General features: G+C 39.2%; 1 protein-coding gene across 1 annotated transcript; it reads right to left on the reverse strand.

Annotated features, from left to right (window-relative positions):
• Positions 1 to 2,089: 2,089 nt before the first annotated feature.
• LOC126399177 (snake venom 5'-nucleotidase-like) lies at positions 2,090 to 15,761 on the reverse strand. Its single transcript, XM_050059006.1, has 5 exons — positions 15,205 to 15,761; positions 6,780 to 7,002; positions 3,952 to 4,140; positions 2,448 to 2,516; positions 2,090 to 2,154 (listed from the first exon to the last, which is right to left on the reverse strand). Exons 1-5 carry the CDS (start codon positions 15,553 to 15,555, stop codon positions 2,090 to 2,092), a joined length of 897 nt encoding a protein of 298 aa, XP_049914963.1. The 5' UTR covers positions 15,556 to 15,761.
• Between the last annotated feature and the right edge of the window lie 1,094 nt (positions 15,762 to 16,855).

The raw sequence follows: 16,855 nt of genomic DNA on the forward strand, positions 1-16,855 counted from the left end.
AAATTGCATGAAGAAAAATTATTAACTTATACTTTCCAGCGATATTATTATCTATGTCCATTGCGTATGAGCGTTCATAAGTTTACTCAGAGGTCACAGAAAGAAAAAATAACACTCCATATAACTCCTTAGAACTTGCCTGAGAATCATCACATTTTAAAGTGTTCTTCAGTATCAAAGTAATCCAGTGACTTGTCTGTTATCCATGGGAACACTGCAAACAGATAATTCACTTTAATGGTGCTGATTTTCCTAGAGCTAACTCACTGACCCCATGGAAACACTTCTTGTTGACACATTTGCCTCAAGAGCTTGCCCAGAACTTAATCTTGAATTTCATCACTTCATTCCTTTTAACTGTTTAGTTTAAGATTCCCTGAAGTGATTCGATTTCAGATGAAACTACAATTAAAAAATGAAAAAACACTTCACATGCTCTCAATCAGAGCTTCTTTTCTTTTTTCCTCCTGGAAAACTTCTATTTCTAATCTGGCTTCTTGTCAGTAATCAACATTGTCTGTAAAACTTTATCTTGGCTGCTTGATGAGGCCCCGGTTGTATTGAAGTTGATACCCTCTGGACAAAGTTTATAACTTATATATTGCTTTTTTGTTCTGGTTTAGTAGCTGCCAGTTTTTTTCTTCACATTCTTCTCAACAACTGCAGCATTCCTCGCCTCTAAATGGAAATGAATGGCGATAGGGGGATAAAGTCCAGGCTCTCTGCCATCACTTCAAAGGAGCCTCTGACCCCATCATTAAGTGTTTGCCTCACGACAACATTCCACCTCAACAGTGACTCAATGTGGACAGAAAAGCTGAGAAAATCTCACCCCTGTGGTCACGCTGTCAACATTAAGCTCACTATGAATAACACTTAAACTACATCACTTTACATCTGATGACTTGACTGTGAGGAACACACTTTTTTTGGTCCTACTTATGGGCATTAAGTCTGAAAACACAGGCGTTATAAATACTCTGTGTGACTGATCATCCAATGACGGCTTTTTAAAGAATGCTTTTAGAAGCTACTCACCGCTGGTTTAGAAATAATCATCTTTCCCAGACTAGGGTGTGATCTCCTATTAAAGGCTTAAAGAGTGGTGTATGTGTTAAGTTCAAGGTTTGAACATGCCATCATAGATACTGATTTTTTGAGTACAACATTTTGTACAAGTTGAACTGTAATACAAATGTTTAAACCACTGCCTGCATGTGTACATATTATCCTGTATTAGGAGGAAGTGGAAGCTTTTATTGTGAAGAAACAGGAAGCTTTGTTGTTTTTGCCACTGCATGTGTTGACTAACAGTATGTTTTAAGGTGCGTTTACTATGGTTGCAGCTGATGATTAATATCATGGGTCACTGGGAGTACCACCAGTTGGTCCAGGAGCTTCTCCTCAATGAGGCGTATTTAAGGATGAACTGGGGGCAGTTTGAAAACCTGCTATCTATCATCAGGCCATATAGCTCTGGGTATCCAGCAACCGCTACCACCAGTTTCTCCACCATTGTTTACTAACTGTAAACTAGTTGTCATGACCACCACAGAAGACCTGCCTCTCGAATCATCTGTTTGAGCAATGCAGAAAAGGCGGAGATGGCGTGAAGCATTTTTCTGCTCTGAATTGAAGTTTTTTCAACTCGAGGAGTTCAGAGCGCTCCGGCAAAAACGCTAGGCGCCTAGAGCCCAGAAATGCGAGGAGCATCGCAACGCAAAAAACATGTCTGTGATAAATATGTAAAAGTTGATAATTTTGGTGCAGAGCTTTACATCAGTCCCACAGACAATATACTTAAAAACAGCGCCTGGAAGAAGATCAGCTCTGCACTCAGGATTGCAGGTAAATAGGCTATGATACGATGCTTATTAAGGTTGCTTAGCAACCTCAGATACAACCTGCTGGCTTAAAAAAAGGCACAAAATTAGCGCCCAGTGCCTGACCTCTCGTTTTCCAGGCGGTTAAAGTGTGCACGGCCCCATAAACAGCTCATTCTAAGGTGACGAAAACACAACAATTTTTATTTTCATTTTTATATACCATTTCTGCCAATCAGTGCCCCTAAATCTTACACACTGGACCTTTAAGCGCAGTGGAGAATTGTAAAATCTGGTAACACTGTGGTGAGGTTCAGCGTCACCGCTCTCTCTAGAAGAAAACAATGGTTCACACCAACGATCACTGGGAAAGAGCCTTCTAGTCTGCCATCTCTGTTTGTCTGCCGCTAACTAACAAAAAATGGCAAAAAAAAGATCTTTGAAAAACTTGCTGATGCCAAGTTCATGTTTTTTTTCTTCTGTCTGTTGGTTTGACTGATTTTTACAGCACTTAAATGCATCACTGCCAGCTTCTCAGACACTCTCCCACTGTCCAAGCAGTGACTAAGTGTTGGCCTGACAGTTACACACTCCCTGATCTCTGTTGCTTAAAAATATCTGTACTTTCCTGGAGTTTCTGTGTCCTGAAGTCCAGACGAACAACTCTCTTCCTCTCTGCCTGCTCAGTGACCACTGTTTAAATAAAACACTACAAGGTTATTTATGGAGACCAGACTTGTGTCGACACCATGTTTACTCTCCAGCTAACCACGAGTATGAAGACTCAAATTTTCCTCTGGTAGTACAGCTCACTGTGTTAAACATTGCAGGATAGTCAAATGAAACACTAACCAGCAGTGCAGGATCTCTCCTGAAGGACAATGTCTGCTCAGAGGAAAACCCAAGAAGATTATGTCAGGAAAGTAAAAAGCTAATTAACAAAACTGGAAGTTTTTAGCACCACTTCCAGGCTGTACTGCTCATTAAGAAACTGAAAAGTTGGATGGATGAAAAGCCAGACACAACTTTGCCGTTCTCAGCAATAAAAGTTCAGTTTGTTCTGGAACTTACCATCATCAGAAACTCTGTTCAGGTCAGTGTCTTACTTTTAAATCATAGTTGGAGATGTCAGGAATTTCTGATGATGTAACTTGGCATAGGCAGATTATTACATAATGGGTCCCTGGGCACAGATATACAAAAGGCCCCACCACCTCTCCTACATAAGAGCAAGACTCACAGACTTTGTGATGCTTTTACTTCTTTTTTTTTTTTTTGGTAGTAATTTTATGTGTGGTCATTTTGCCTCTTTTGTAGTCGTTATGAATCTGTTGTGGGTTGGTTTGTTTTTCTTCGTGGTGATATGTTGTCTTTTTGGGTCATTTTGTGTCTCTGAGACAAATGTGTCTCTCTGTAGGTATTTTGTTTCTATTGGAAGTAACTTTGTGTCTCTTTGTGGTATTTATGTCCTTTTTTGTCATTTCATATCTCTGAGACAATTGTGTGATTCTTTATAGTTGTTTTGTGTCTCTTGGGGGCAATTTTATGTCTTTTTTGTGGCCATTTTGCGACTCATTGTAGTGATTACTTATGTCTTTGTGGTTTGTTTTCTCCCTTTATTAGTTATTTTGTTTATCATTGCAGTTCCTTTGCTTCTCTTTGTGGTCTTTTTGTGTCATTAATAATCTCCTCCTGATCTGTTCGTGTTACTTTGAGTGACATTTTGCAGGTGAAGGCCAAGAGGGGACACTATGGGCCCCTGGGTCTGTGCTCTGTAGGCCCGTACAGTAATCCTTCCATGACAAAAAGAGCCACAGAAGTGTCAAAAAATTGGTGACAAATTGGCAGTTACATCAAAATAAAATCAGACATTATCACATAGTTTGTTTGCATCTGTTTCTTGTTAACAAACCACACAACACAACACAATGTTAATGATGTGACTACACTGGCAGTGAGGGAAATCGTCTTGAAATAATCATGAAGGTCATAGGTTCCAGATTTTACTATGTGTGCGTAAATGCAGGATTAAACTCAGCTCAATGAGGGTGAAGTTTGCAATCTGGACTCACTACAAAGACACCACATCACCATCAACAAACACATATCAGAGCCAGATGTTCCCCACCTGTATAGAGGAAAGTGTTGCTGTGTCCACCGATGACGACGTCGACTCCTCGGACCTTCTTGGCGATCTCCTGATCCACAGTGAAGCCTGAGTGACCCAGAGCGATGATCTTATTGACTCCCAGCGTCTGCAGTTTGTCCACCTGCAGCTGCAGGGCCATCACCTCGTCCTCGAACGTCAGGTGTGGTCCTGTAGAGGCATCGTGGACAGGTGAGAGGAAACACTGTTATGAAGTTTCCTTTTTTCTAAGCATGGTAATTCCTCCCGATTCATATTGATTTTCTCTCTTTTAAACAATTGACTGTGCAACTTTACCCATGATTTCAACCATACTTTGGTTATAATTCTTCAGGCTCTCTTCTGACTGGCAAAAATTGGATTTCTTTTTGATTCAGCAGCTTCAACAGTGACTTTATCTCCTGAATTATGAACTCAATTCTCTTTTGTTGGACTTTTTTGTGCTAAGTCTGCTTTAACCATAGCTGGGGGCACTTTAGAAACAAGCAGTCAGCCACATCTTATTATATATGCATTTGGCACACGTAATTTTTAAAGAATCAGCATTGTTTCATTGTCCATGTCCATCACAATCAAAGTGGGTAATTTAAGCCAAAATATTAAGTTTTCCTTAACCTTAACCAAGTGGTTTTTGTGCCTAAACATAACCATGTGTTAACCACAGCGTTGTTGATAAAACTGAAACAAGAAAAAATGTACAGTTTCAACATATGTGAAACTACAGAAGCGTATTGCATTCACTTGACAAATAAAAAAAAAATCTGTTTTATTGAGTAATTTTTTTATTTTTCTGTTTTTCGTGGTAATTTTGTTTTGTTTTTCGGGGTAATTTTTTCTGTTTTTCTGAGTATTTTTTCTGAGTTAAGAGAGCAATAGAACTTACACCAAAAAACAGAAAAATTACTCAATAAAACAGATTTTTTTTATTTGTCAAGTGAATGCAATACGCTTCCGTATAAAACAAACCAATGAAACATATCCATGGTTTGTGGAAGCGTAGTCTACAATGCCAACATCTATTCTGGCGACTGGGTTGACATGTGCAGCTAACTGACAGCAGCCAAACTGATCAGTGTTCAGTTCTCAACATAAAGGTGGCTAGCAGCTAACAGTGCTAACTCCATAAGCAGCACTAAACAACAGCGACAGTGCTGACAGAGCTAACAGTCTTAACAAGAGGGTAACCAGAGGGTGGGCGCTGCGCTTCTGCAACGATGTCCCAATATCAACAGTAACTGCTGTGTGAGTGCAGCACAAAGCAGCAGCTATGAGCTAGCCAGTGGATTACAAACATGCACACACAACAAACCACAGAGAAGCTCAGATTATTGACACACACAGAGGGAACATGACTTCATTCTCTCTCTTCTCAGGACACCATTACCCCGTATATATTTCCCTAGCAAATAGTGGTTTGCTGCTATATTAATGCTCTGAATGTTGCATACAGAAGCCTTTATTAAAAATATGCTAAATCTTGGCCCGGTTAAAAGGTGCTAAGCTAGTGTTAGCAGCTTACATCAGAGCAGAAAAAAACAATGTTTAATCCATTACTTACTTTTGCTGTTGTGTTAAACGTCTTCGGAAAGGTAAAAAAGGACATCAACCTCATAGAGTGTCTTTCTTATTATAGCTCCACGACAACGTTTCAACATGTGGTGAACTTTAAACAAATTAATAAGAAGCTGGGACTCAGTTGCAGAGAAAGGCACCGAACACAAACAGTTTATCAGATCCAAATCTTTACTTAGATCAGGAGTCAAACATGTGGAAGCAGTCAGTGACGGCAAAAAATTCCGTTCAGGGAAATCACACAAAGAAAAAAAGTCTGTAAATCCAAGCAGAGTCAAAAGCCAGGGAATCAAACATGAGGAAAAGGCTGGAGACAATGACCCCACTATGGCCACAATGACAATCTGGTGACTGAATGGGGGAAACATTGGGCTTTAAATACACAAGGGCTGATTACACTACACACACAGGAACTACGCACAAGTGAGTGAAACAAGACACAGGTGAAACATATGAGATCATCGACAAAGGTTGAAAAACTCAGGAAACAAAAGAATCACTAAACACAAGGAGAACCCTTTTCAGATAAAACAGGAACTGGACAGAAACACATAAAGATGAACTTTGAGCGCAAATATCAGCGTCCTGTATTGAGAGGCCCTCAGATCTTTTAAGCAGTTATTCCACTAGTAAAGCACTGATTCTAGTTAGGTATCACACAACTGCTAATAATGTTCTTGCATCTTTTGGTTCCTTCCTCTGGGAATTCCCTGCCTCTTTTTAAGTTTTGCAGGGATTTTTCCTGATTTAAGTTTTCTCAGGAAATCTTTTTTTTTTTTTTACTTTGAGGTTCGTTTTGAATGAAGCCACTACAAAGTGTGTGGATTTGTGCTTCCACAATCTTGATTTTTTTCTCCTTCAAAGACTTTTTTTTTAAAGATATTTTTTGGGCATTTTGGCCTTTAATTGATAGGACAGACAAGTGTGAAAGGGGGAGAGAGAGAGTGGGAGTGACATGCAGCAAAGGGCCACTGCAGCAACAGCCTTGTACATGGGGCGCCTGCTCTATCCACTAAGCCACCGACGCTCCCAAAGACTTTTTCGTAAACATACCAAACATTTTCACTTGTCATGACAGCTGGACAGGAAACAGTGTATACTACACTAATGTAGGCAATGAGAGGAGAAAGTGAGTACACCATGATCTTGTTTACAGTGTGGAGAACTCCAGATGAGCAGGGGACAGAGTTAGAAGCAAACAGAGAAACCCCAGACAGAAAACTTCCTCTTCCACTCACCAGGTTTGGACAGATCAGGAGTTTCCCGCGATGTATATCCCACCACGCCCACCATCTCACCACCAACATTAAGGATCTTATAGGGTAAATAAGAGTTGCCGAACGTCGGGGCCAAAGTTTTGTCTGGTTTGATGTTGGCGCTGAGAACTGGACACTTGATCTGCTCCATGAACGGTTTCATGAGTCCTTCCACTCCATTGTCAAACTCATGATTTCCAAAAGCCTGAAAAATAAAAGGGAAATTTAAATTAGAACTGCAGACAGAGATTCAGAGCTGCTCTCACTGATATCAGATGGAAGTGTACACAAGTGTAGACATACTGTATATGACAAGTTTCAACGTCCTTGTTAAGTAAAATCGCATACTGATTAGTCTCTTTAGATTCTGAAATGAAATGAATGGAGGAAGTATTCAGATGCTTTACTCAAGTGAAAGTAGATATACCACACTCTAAAAATACTCCATTACAAGTGATAAAAGTCCAGAATTTAAAACATTACTTAGGTAGAAGTACTTAAGTATCATCAGCATAACATACTTAATCTATCAAAGTAAAACTACTCATCACGCAGAATGGCTGCTGTCAAAGTGTTATATTATTTTAGAATTTTTTTATATTGTTATTCTGTTTCCATTGATGACTAATGCATGTAAGGGCATTTTAACGTTGTGGTTCATCATGTGGAGCCAAGTTTAGATACTTTTGTACTACTGGGTAGAATACTAGTATAAAACAGCATTATATTGATATGTTTATTTATGTAAATGGTACAATATTTCCCTTTGAGATGTAGTGAAGTAGAAGTACAAAGCAGCATAAAATGGAAATACTTAAGGTAAGTACAAATATTTTAAAATTGTTCTTAAACACAGTACTTGAGTAAATGTACTTAGATACTTTCAACAACTGATGACATCATATAGAATTACTTGGTTACTCAACCATAAACACGTAAATAGCCAGTGATGTGTTATACTGTTTATCTATGGTAAAAATTGTATAAAGGTAAATAAAGTAAACAGTGGTAGGACTGTGGCCGAAGCTTAATTTTTGGGCAGTGTTCCACAGTGATGTTTCTCTGCTCACACACACTCACATATATCAATTTTCTGTTGACTTGTTGTGCTACAATTCAGCAGACTTTATCACACAGTCAGCCTCAGCACTGATAACAAGCAGTCTAACAAATTGTGACCGAGATTTTATCACAGGGATGGCTGTTATCACAGTGTTTGAGGCCTTTGATTATCTTGTGACCTCACTGATTAGTTCCCAACACTCATGGTTCATGGGTGGGTTATGAGCCGATGGGCCCCCTGGGCACAGATATGCAGAAGGCCCCATCACCTCTTTCTCACACGAGCAAGACACACAAGCTTTATAGTTGTTAAGCTTCTTTTTGTTTTTGTTATGCATCTCTTTTAAGTCTCTCTATGGTTTTGTGTCTCTCTGTGGTCATTTTGCCCCTTTGTGTTGTTATTTTGTGTCTCTTTTGCAGTTCATTTGCATCTCTTTGTGGTCACTATGAGTCTTCTTTGTCGGTACATGCAAACTTGTGTGACATTTTACAGCCCAGGTTGAGAACTTACAGTGCATATTTCAAAGGAAGAAAAACTTAAATACTTTCAACAAAACATAAATAATGCAATTAGACACACAGTCGTTTTCTCCAACATGAACACTGGGAATCTTACACATTTTTAGATGTCAGAACACTACTTCTCCTCTGTTAATTATTTCTTATTTGAAAATCCGATTGAAAGTATAACATTGTGCGACAATTTAACAACGGGTGGAGCACAGGTTAGACAGAAACCTGTTTTAATTGGACAATCCACTGACCTTTGACCTCACTTATCTTAGTGGCAAGAGACAAGAGATTCTCACATTGCTGATCAATCATGTTATCGCTTCAGTCCTTTAAGTACAACAACACTGAGCAGGTTAGTCATAGTTTACTTAAATTCTGGAGTGTTTCCTCCTGTACTTCAGTTTGTTTGAATCTGAATGAACAATCTAACATCCTCATCCAAAGAGCTGTGCAGTGGCTCATTAAAGAGAAGGAATTTAAATTAAAGCCAGTTACAGGAAACCAAACTGTAAGTGTTTCTGGATAAAAGAAAATGGATGTTGACATCCGACAGCCAGCAGCTGCAGATGTGAAAAGGACAGAATTAAACGAGAGGAAACTGAAGTCTGGTCATTATGTGACCCACAAAGGTTGACCGCTCTTCAGTCAGTTGATCTGATTCCGAAATGCAGCTCCTTTTAGGGAATAAGATCTCTGATGCTTCACTAAATATGCCACACACCACAAATCACACAAGTGAAATGATTTTGTTTTAGAAGTAATAGTCAAGTAATGGATACAGGTAGTCGTTTCCCAGTAAGCATTAATTTGATGATTTGCAGGTCAAAAGACGACTATGCGTTCGGTTTAAAACTAGTTCACATCTGGTTGAAATATGAAAGTTCTTAGACATCAAGGTTACATATAACTGCTGCTTCAACAACTTAAATGTATATTTCTAAGTGAAATGGGTTCTGACATGTAGTCGCACAATTTTCTATCAAATTTAGCCCAGGTTGAACATAGACGTCTTTTGACCTGCTAACCACATTGTCAGTAATGCTGGTATGTCAGATAACAACACTTTATTTGCATGATTGTGGTAATTTTTAAAATATATCAACTGGATATCTTAAGTGTAGATAACTGGACTTGAGAAACTCAAGCAAGTCCGGTCCAGTTGCCTACAACATAGCACTTAAGATTACCATGACTTGAATGACTGAGAATCTTCACCAACATCGACTTGATATGTTTGTTTCTATGCAGATGATACACAACTTTCACATTCCCCAAATTTTCTGCTTAAATTTGACACAGTCTATTTTTTGACAACCAGGTGTCCAGAGCAGTACAGTCATGCTGCATTCAACTAAGGACATCAGCTAAAGTTAAACCTTTTTTAGCAACTGCAGATCTTGAGAAAGTGGTTCATTTACCACTATAATCCTCTTTACTCCATCCCAAACCATTGAGTTTTTTACTGGCTTCCAGCTCATTCAAAATGCTTCTCAATCAGTCCTACAGGTGTTACGACTGTCCAAATCTATCATTTGATTTAATTTGTGATTCAGTTTTTAATTTAAACCTTTTTTCCAACACTGAAGGGGTTTTCATAAAAAGGATAATATCAAGTGTGATAACTGCCATATTTTCTTGGAATGTACACTTAGGCCTTTTGGTCAAAATTAAATAATTTATCTAAAATGTAACGTCAAGAACTTATTTAAACAGTCAATTGAAAACAAAAAGACAAACCATTAGATTTTAGGAGGGTACTTTACAACAACAGCTTGAGTTTCCTCGCTTCACATTCACTTGCACTTCAGGACCATACCCTACAATTTTTTTTTTTTTTGGCAAAGATTCATTTGGCCTTTACATAACTCACAGTGAAAGCAAAATGTTGACTTTGATTAAGTACAAGGATTTTCCAGTTTTGTTGTTTGTCCGTCATTTCAGATGTCAGCAGTGGCCAGGATGTCTGAAAAGTGCTGCTGCAGGCTACCGGAAAACTACACTGTGTCATCTTCTTTGAGTGTTCTTTATTTTTTCTTTGGCCGCACAAAAGTAAGCAATTGGTGGAGAGGATCGTCGATCTTGCTTTTGATTCTGATTATAATTGAAAGCTCAGTTCAATCCATTTTTGATTTAACATGAAATCATGAAAACCCCTATTAACTCCAATTCTTTGTGTCTTTTGCACTGGCTCCATGTGAGTTTCACTTGTAAAAACCTATATTAGAAGACCGTACCTTAAATTTTAACCTGTCAAGGTTATATTTGTTATATGCTCCTCATTATTTTACTGCTGTATTATGTTTTTAAAAACTGTACTGGCAGCCTCATTGTTGTAGCACACTGCAATGTTTACTTGTTGTTTGTAGCTCTGTTTAGAAAAGTGCTACATAAATGAATCTTATATTGTCTTGAAGAAACTTCTGTTTTGTGTGACTTGCATATTTCTTTAAGTCATTTATGTGTTTAAATTGTGTGAATACCTTGCTTAATTTGCTCATGTGTTATTCATTTGCAGCATTTATTTTCAAAAAGTGTTGACAAATGTTTTCCTCGTTTGCAGTGTGTTGACCTGTCTGGGCCACCGTATGCGAGTCATGTTTTACACATACAGAATTAGTGTTGTCACGATACCAAAGTCTTACTCGATACTATATCGATACTTTTCGATACTCTTCTGTACTTTTCCTAAGGAAAAGTCCTTTTGGATACAAACCTTTAGAACAATAAATAGTAGGGGTGTAACGGTACCAAAAAAAAATCATGGTTCGGTAAGTCCCTCGGTACGGACGTCACGGTTTGGTAACTCAAATGTTCCACCAAGTTTGTGTTGTCTCGTGTTGTCTCCCTTTGCGATTCAGACTTTCTCTTGCCTTTTTTCACGTGCGCCAGCTGCGAATGTTGATACAGGTGTTGTCATACACACCACTTGTGCAATCTGTGCTCCAATAGGAACAAGAAAGGCGTTTGTGTGCATAAATGAGTAAAATAAATTAACTAAATTAATGAATTGAATCAATTTCAAAGTACCAGTATTTTCCAAATGCAGTATAGTACCGTTTGGAATACTCTAGTACCGCGGTACTATTTTAGTACCGGTATACCATGCAACACTACAGAATTAAAAAACATCTCTTTTTCAGCTAAAACTCCTCCACAGGAAACAGCTCAGAATAAATCTCCATCAAGTTTTAAAATGGTACAGAGATTAAAGGCACATGGAGCAGAAAGCTGATCTATTAAAATGTTTCTCTCTAAGTGGATGCTGTTAAGCTGATTAAAACCATCTAAGACCTTCAGACCTCAATCAATAGATCAAAGTCAGCCTTTACTGGGGAGAGTCCGATTTGTCTGCTCAACTGAGACCTTTTTATGTCTACTTTTGATGGACTTACGTTTGTTTAACTGTAAATCAATCAATCAAAAAATCAGCCAAGTACTGAATTTCAATACAAGAACACTACGGTGATCCTTTCACAGCAGAGATACAGTAACACCAGGGTTATCACTGTCACCAACAAACTACAGGCTCTCATTGTTATAATTAAGAGTACTGAAATAATGTAACAGTATTATCATACATAACAGCAGAAATAAAGTATGTACATTTAAAATAGCTCTGTCCTTAAGTACAGTTTTCACAGATTTTTTCTTTACTTGAGCATTTCTATTTTCTGATACTTAATACTTTTACTTAGTTATCTGACAGCTACTTTGCAGATTTAGATTTACATACAAAATATGATTTATTTTTGAATAAAGTATGATCCATAGGATTCAATATTATGCATGCTTATGCATCAATAGTTTCATGAAACAATGACGAGTACTTTAACTATGGAGTTAGATTTGTCTCATTAATACCTGTAAATGCACAAAGGGTGATCTACAAATATTTCTTGATCTGCACACGTTTCATAATTATGTGTGTGAACACATCGACAATCTGTATGTGTAATCTGTAAATATAAAACACATTCCACAAATACAAAAAATATCTGTGAATACATTCAATTAATTTGCAAATAAATGAAAAGCATTTGTGAATATCTTCCTAACATTTACAATTTTCGAACAGGCATTTGTGAACTCAGTTTTTATTTGTGAATCGAAAAAAACATTTGTGGATCTCAGTTCTACGCATGTGGATTTGCTTTTTACACACACGGATTTTTGAGACCTCAGTTCTACGCATGTGGATTTGCTTTTTACACACACGGATTTTTGAGACAAACTTTCCGCCGGTCCCGAACGAAAATGCACTCATATCACTCGGCCATCTTCGGATAGCACGTGATCACCCAGCTGATGACATCATTTCCACATGTGAAAGTAAGAGCACGCAGTCTTTCTATGAGCTGTTTTTTGTTGTTGTTTTTTTAATAATAATCAGTGATAAGTAACGTGCATTCATTGTTTTATGTTAATGTCATACAGTGAGTATTAGTGTGTGTTTATTTGTTCTATGTATCTGGCACACACTTCTGTATACATTTCTGTTTGAGTATGAAAGGCACGGTGGCTTGGCTGCTTCTTCAGTTGGCAGTTATCAGCCAGCTCATCCTTTATATTTTTCATTTATTCTTTCGAGTAGGATTAAAGTCACAAAGCACTTCACATCTTATTATTAGTGTACTCTTACTAATGTAGTTGTAATGTCTGTGCTGACCGCACCGTGTTTAGTTAGGTTACATCGTTTCAGTGAGGTTACGTTAACTGTTGTAAGACATGACAAGTGGCAACACCCTGGTTAAGGTCTTTGATAGAACAGCTGTTGGTGTTGGTAGGTCTTTTTGTTTAGAAATGTAATATTGTAGTTTTATTGTTCAATGTTAATATGTAGATTGCGCTAAGCTAACATTAGCTACTGAAACAGCATCTGCTGCCATGGCAACAGTAAACATTCATGTTGCGGGCTGGGGGGACGAAAGCAGGGTGCAGCATTTTATACATTGTAAATAGACCAGAAGTCAGTACCATCCAACCTGTAAAGAGGGCCACGGTAGAAGATGCTGGTGACTGACATCCAGACATCTCTCCACATCCTTTCAATGCTAGTGTAATCAGTACAAAATTATGGGGTTTAAGATTTAGACATTTTCAGCTAGGGTTGTGCCGATGGGCGATCGGATCGCCCATCGGCGATAGAACGGTTGTTTCACGATGTCTTTTTTAAATGACGATGCAATTGCGAGGTGTGGGGGGAGACAGCGCTTGTGTGGAGCATGCTGACGAGATTGAGGCTGAACGAGGCTGAGTGAGAGGAGACAGAGGGAGGCTGCTTAGTGAGAGAGTGGAGGGGGGGGGGGGAGATCAACGCCTCCGCCTGCTCGACACAAGCATACTCGGGCGTACTATAAGCGGAGCGGACTCCGCGAGGAATGTCCGCAGTCATTCGGGTTTATATAGTCGAGCGCACTTCCACGTTGTAGTTTCCTGTAAAAATGTCCGTGAAAAATCGGAGTCCGCGCGGTCGTAAAATCTGAGCTTTGCGCGCACAGGGCTTGCGGACGTCCACTTTGAGTCCAAACAACACAACGTCAGGAGAAATTGAAAAGATATGCCGTCTATGTAAAGTCAACTTGCTAATTAAGGAGCCATTACATGTTCAAGAGCTTTATAAAGCTGCTCAAACGCCAAAGAGAGGCTATAAGTGAACGTTTCAGCGGCGACGCGTAATGAGCCCCCCCGGGCGATGACATCGTTCATCGGCGATTTCACTAGATGGCGATAGGACGATAGGATATGGACAAGATCGCCCAACTCTATTTTCAGCACAGCATTTAAAAGACCATTTTATCGTTAAACAATAATAGAAAATAAATACAGCTATTCATGAAATATATTTGTATTCATAAGAATGAATAAAAATGCAAAATATAAGTGTACCTACATCTGATCTAACCCATGCAGTCTATGTTCTAACTGCTGAGTTTTCTAGTTTCAATAGAGCCATAAATCATGATGACACAAAAACACTTTGACCAGTAGATGGCAGTAGCAGGTCTGCTGGCCAAACAAAAACAACTGCCAACTGATTATACATATAGAAAATACCAATTATGCTAAAAAACAACAAATGGGGTGCATGATTACGATAAATGTAATGGCAAGTGAAACATGACACAAGTTATCTTTTACAGGTTGGATTGCAAATTAACTGAATGTATTCACAGATATTTTTTGTATTTGTGGAATGTGTTTTATATTTACAGATTACACATTTACACACAGATTGTCGATGTGTTCACACACATAATTATGAAACGTGTGCAGATCAAGAAATATTTGTAGATCACCCTCTGTGCATTTATAGGTATTAATGAGACAAATCTAACTCCATAGTTATCTGATACTTTATATGCTGAAAATTGGGTTTTGGCCTTTTACTGGCAACAGGGGACACGCCCCCCCCCCCCCCCCTTAATAAAAACAAGTAGCAGAGGACGTTTGTTTTGCCAAACATAACCATTTACACCATACACTGATGATACACTGATTCTGGCAGAGGACTCCTAAATTCCCCCCGGTCCTCCCCAGTATTGAAATTAAACATACATTCTTGGGTGGCAGAGTATTAATGCATTTTGATTATAATTTACTTTAGAAAAGGATCTGAATACTTCCTAAACTACTGGATATAAAACACATTTCAGTTTAGTTATGGTCAGACTAAAAGAAATTCATAAGGCAAATTCCTGATAGAATCTATCTATCTATGTATCTATCTATCAGTGCACAACATCACTTTAAAATCACAACATTCTGATTAGACATACAGCTGAACAGTCTGCAGTTGTTATTAATAACTTATTAACTTCTCTGAGTTTCTCACCATGGCATCATAACGCAGTTTGTTCATGAAGTGAGCAGCCTCGGCTCCCTTGTAGTAGTTGAACCAGACGGTCCCCTGGAACTGGTCTCCAGCGTCCAGCAGCAGCACGTTGCTCTCGCTGCTGCGGATCCCCTTGATCACCGTGGCTCTCCGGGCCACCCCGGCGAAACACTCGCTGCGGCCACATTTCCCGGAGAGCTTGCTGGTCTCCTCCACCCGGGCGTGTACATCGTTGGTGTGGAGCAGAACCAGGTCCCAGGCCGCGGAGGTGGACACGGAGAAGCCAAGGAGAAGGAGGAGGAGGAGGCAGAGCAGCGGCAGAGCGCTCCGCTCCGGGCGCACCGCTCCCATCTCTCCGCGGTCCGCTGCGCGCAAAAACACTGGAGGAGGAAACTGGGATGGTGGCTGTTTTTTTCTCACATGACCCGCAGGAATCCTCTCTGCCTTCCTTCTATCTGCTCCTAGGCTTGCTATAAAGTCTTAATTAAATAAGTCCCGCTGACACTACATGCTGGGCAGACTGAGTGCGCGTCAGGAGGGACTCCGGGAAAAAGACGAGGAGGAGGAGGAGGGCATCAGGGAGGAATCTGGTTGTTATGATACGCCTCTTCCCCGATGTCCCTCCACCTACCTCTGACCTCTTCACACATTTGTTAACTACGTTTTATTACACTTTGAATGGAAGCTGTGCGCACAGTGTGAAGAGAATCTGCTTTAAGGGAACTTTATTCAGCCTATAGACAAGATAAATACAAGGCAGTACAAAATTAGCATGTATAGAATAAAATATCCACACACACCATGAATCTGTATATCTGGAGGTGGAAAAGATTTGTTTCTCATATTAATTCTAATAAAACTACATAAAGTTTGGTAGGAGACACGAGCCAGAGAAAGAGACACCTGTGAAAGACTGGAGATGTTATTGGCTGTTAAATTTGGTCAGAGACAAAGTGCTGTTGAGTAAGGCTTGCTGACAAAAACATGTAGGCTGTATCAGTTTAAAAGCACTGTGAATACTAATCACTGTGAAGAATCTTCTAAAGGTGCCAAATAAGATGCATTTCTACATGCTATTCATTAATGGCACATTATTGTAGTGCACCACCAGTGTCTCTCTCCCACTGCCATGCCAATAAAGTTGACAAGCTCAAATGTAATTGAAGGCGAGAGAGCTGAAGACAGAGAGCTGTAGCGGCTGGTTTCCATCCATTTCACTGTTATGAGAAAATCTGTTTATAGAGACTTTAGAGAGAAATTAGGTTGAATGAGGAAATCCATCACAGCTAACATCATTCCTGTCTTTTTTGGGAAAAAGACTTCACACCCTTAAATCAGTTTTAACACTCAGTTTTGTTTTTCAGTTTCCATGTTCAGCACAGGGCGTCTTCAGTGTGTTACAGTTATTTGGCTGGGAGGTCCCCAGAGGATAAACCCTAATGTCTTTTTTCCTCTGGGACCACCTCCGTTGACACTTGCTGTTTTAAATGAACAACAATTATTTGATGGATTGCCTTGAAAATGTAGTTCAGAAATTCATGTTTCCTTCAGGATAAATTGTAATATCTTTGATGATCCTATCTCTATCATCAGGTCAACATTTTAATGTGTCCAATACTAGTACGAATCACACTCCCATCAGTCTCAGCTG

This window comes from Epinephelus moara, chromosome 12 (assembly GCF_006386435.1).
Source record: "Epinephelus moara isolate mb chromosome 12, YSFRI_EMoa_1.0, whole genome shotgun sequence".
NCBI lineage: Eukaryota > Metazoa > Chordata > Actinopteri > Perciformes > Serranidae > Epinephelus > Epinephelus moara.

Coding starts and splice junctions, on each gene's coding strand:
- LOC126399177 (XM_050059006.1), bottom strand. CDS start 15,555: ATGGGAGCGGTGCGCCCGGAGCGGAGCGCTCTGCCGCTGCTCTGCCTC. Junction 4,141..6,779: donor TCCTGATCTGTCCAAACCTG/GTGAGTGGAAGA, acceptor ATGCCTCTACAG/GACCACACCTGACGTTCGAG. Junction 2,155..2,447: donor GACACAGAAACTCCAGGAAA/GTACAGATATTT, acceptor GTTTTCTTCTAG/AGAGAGCGGTGACGCTGAAC.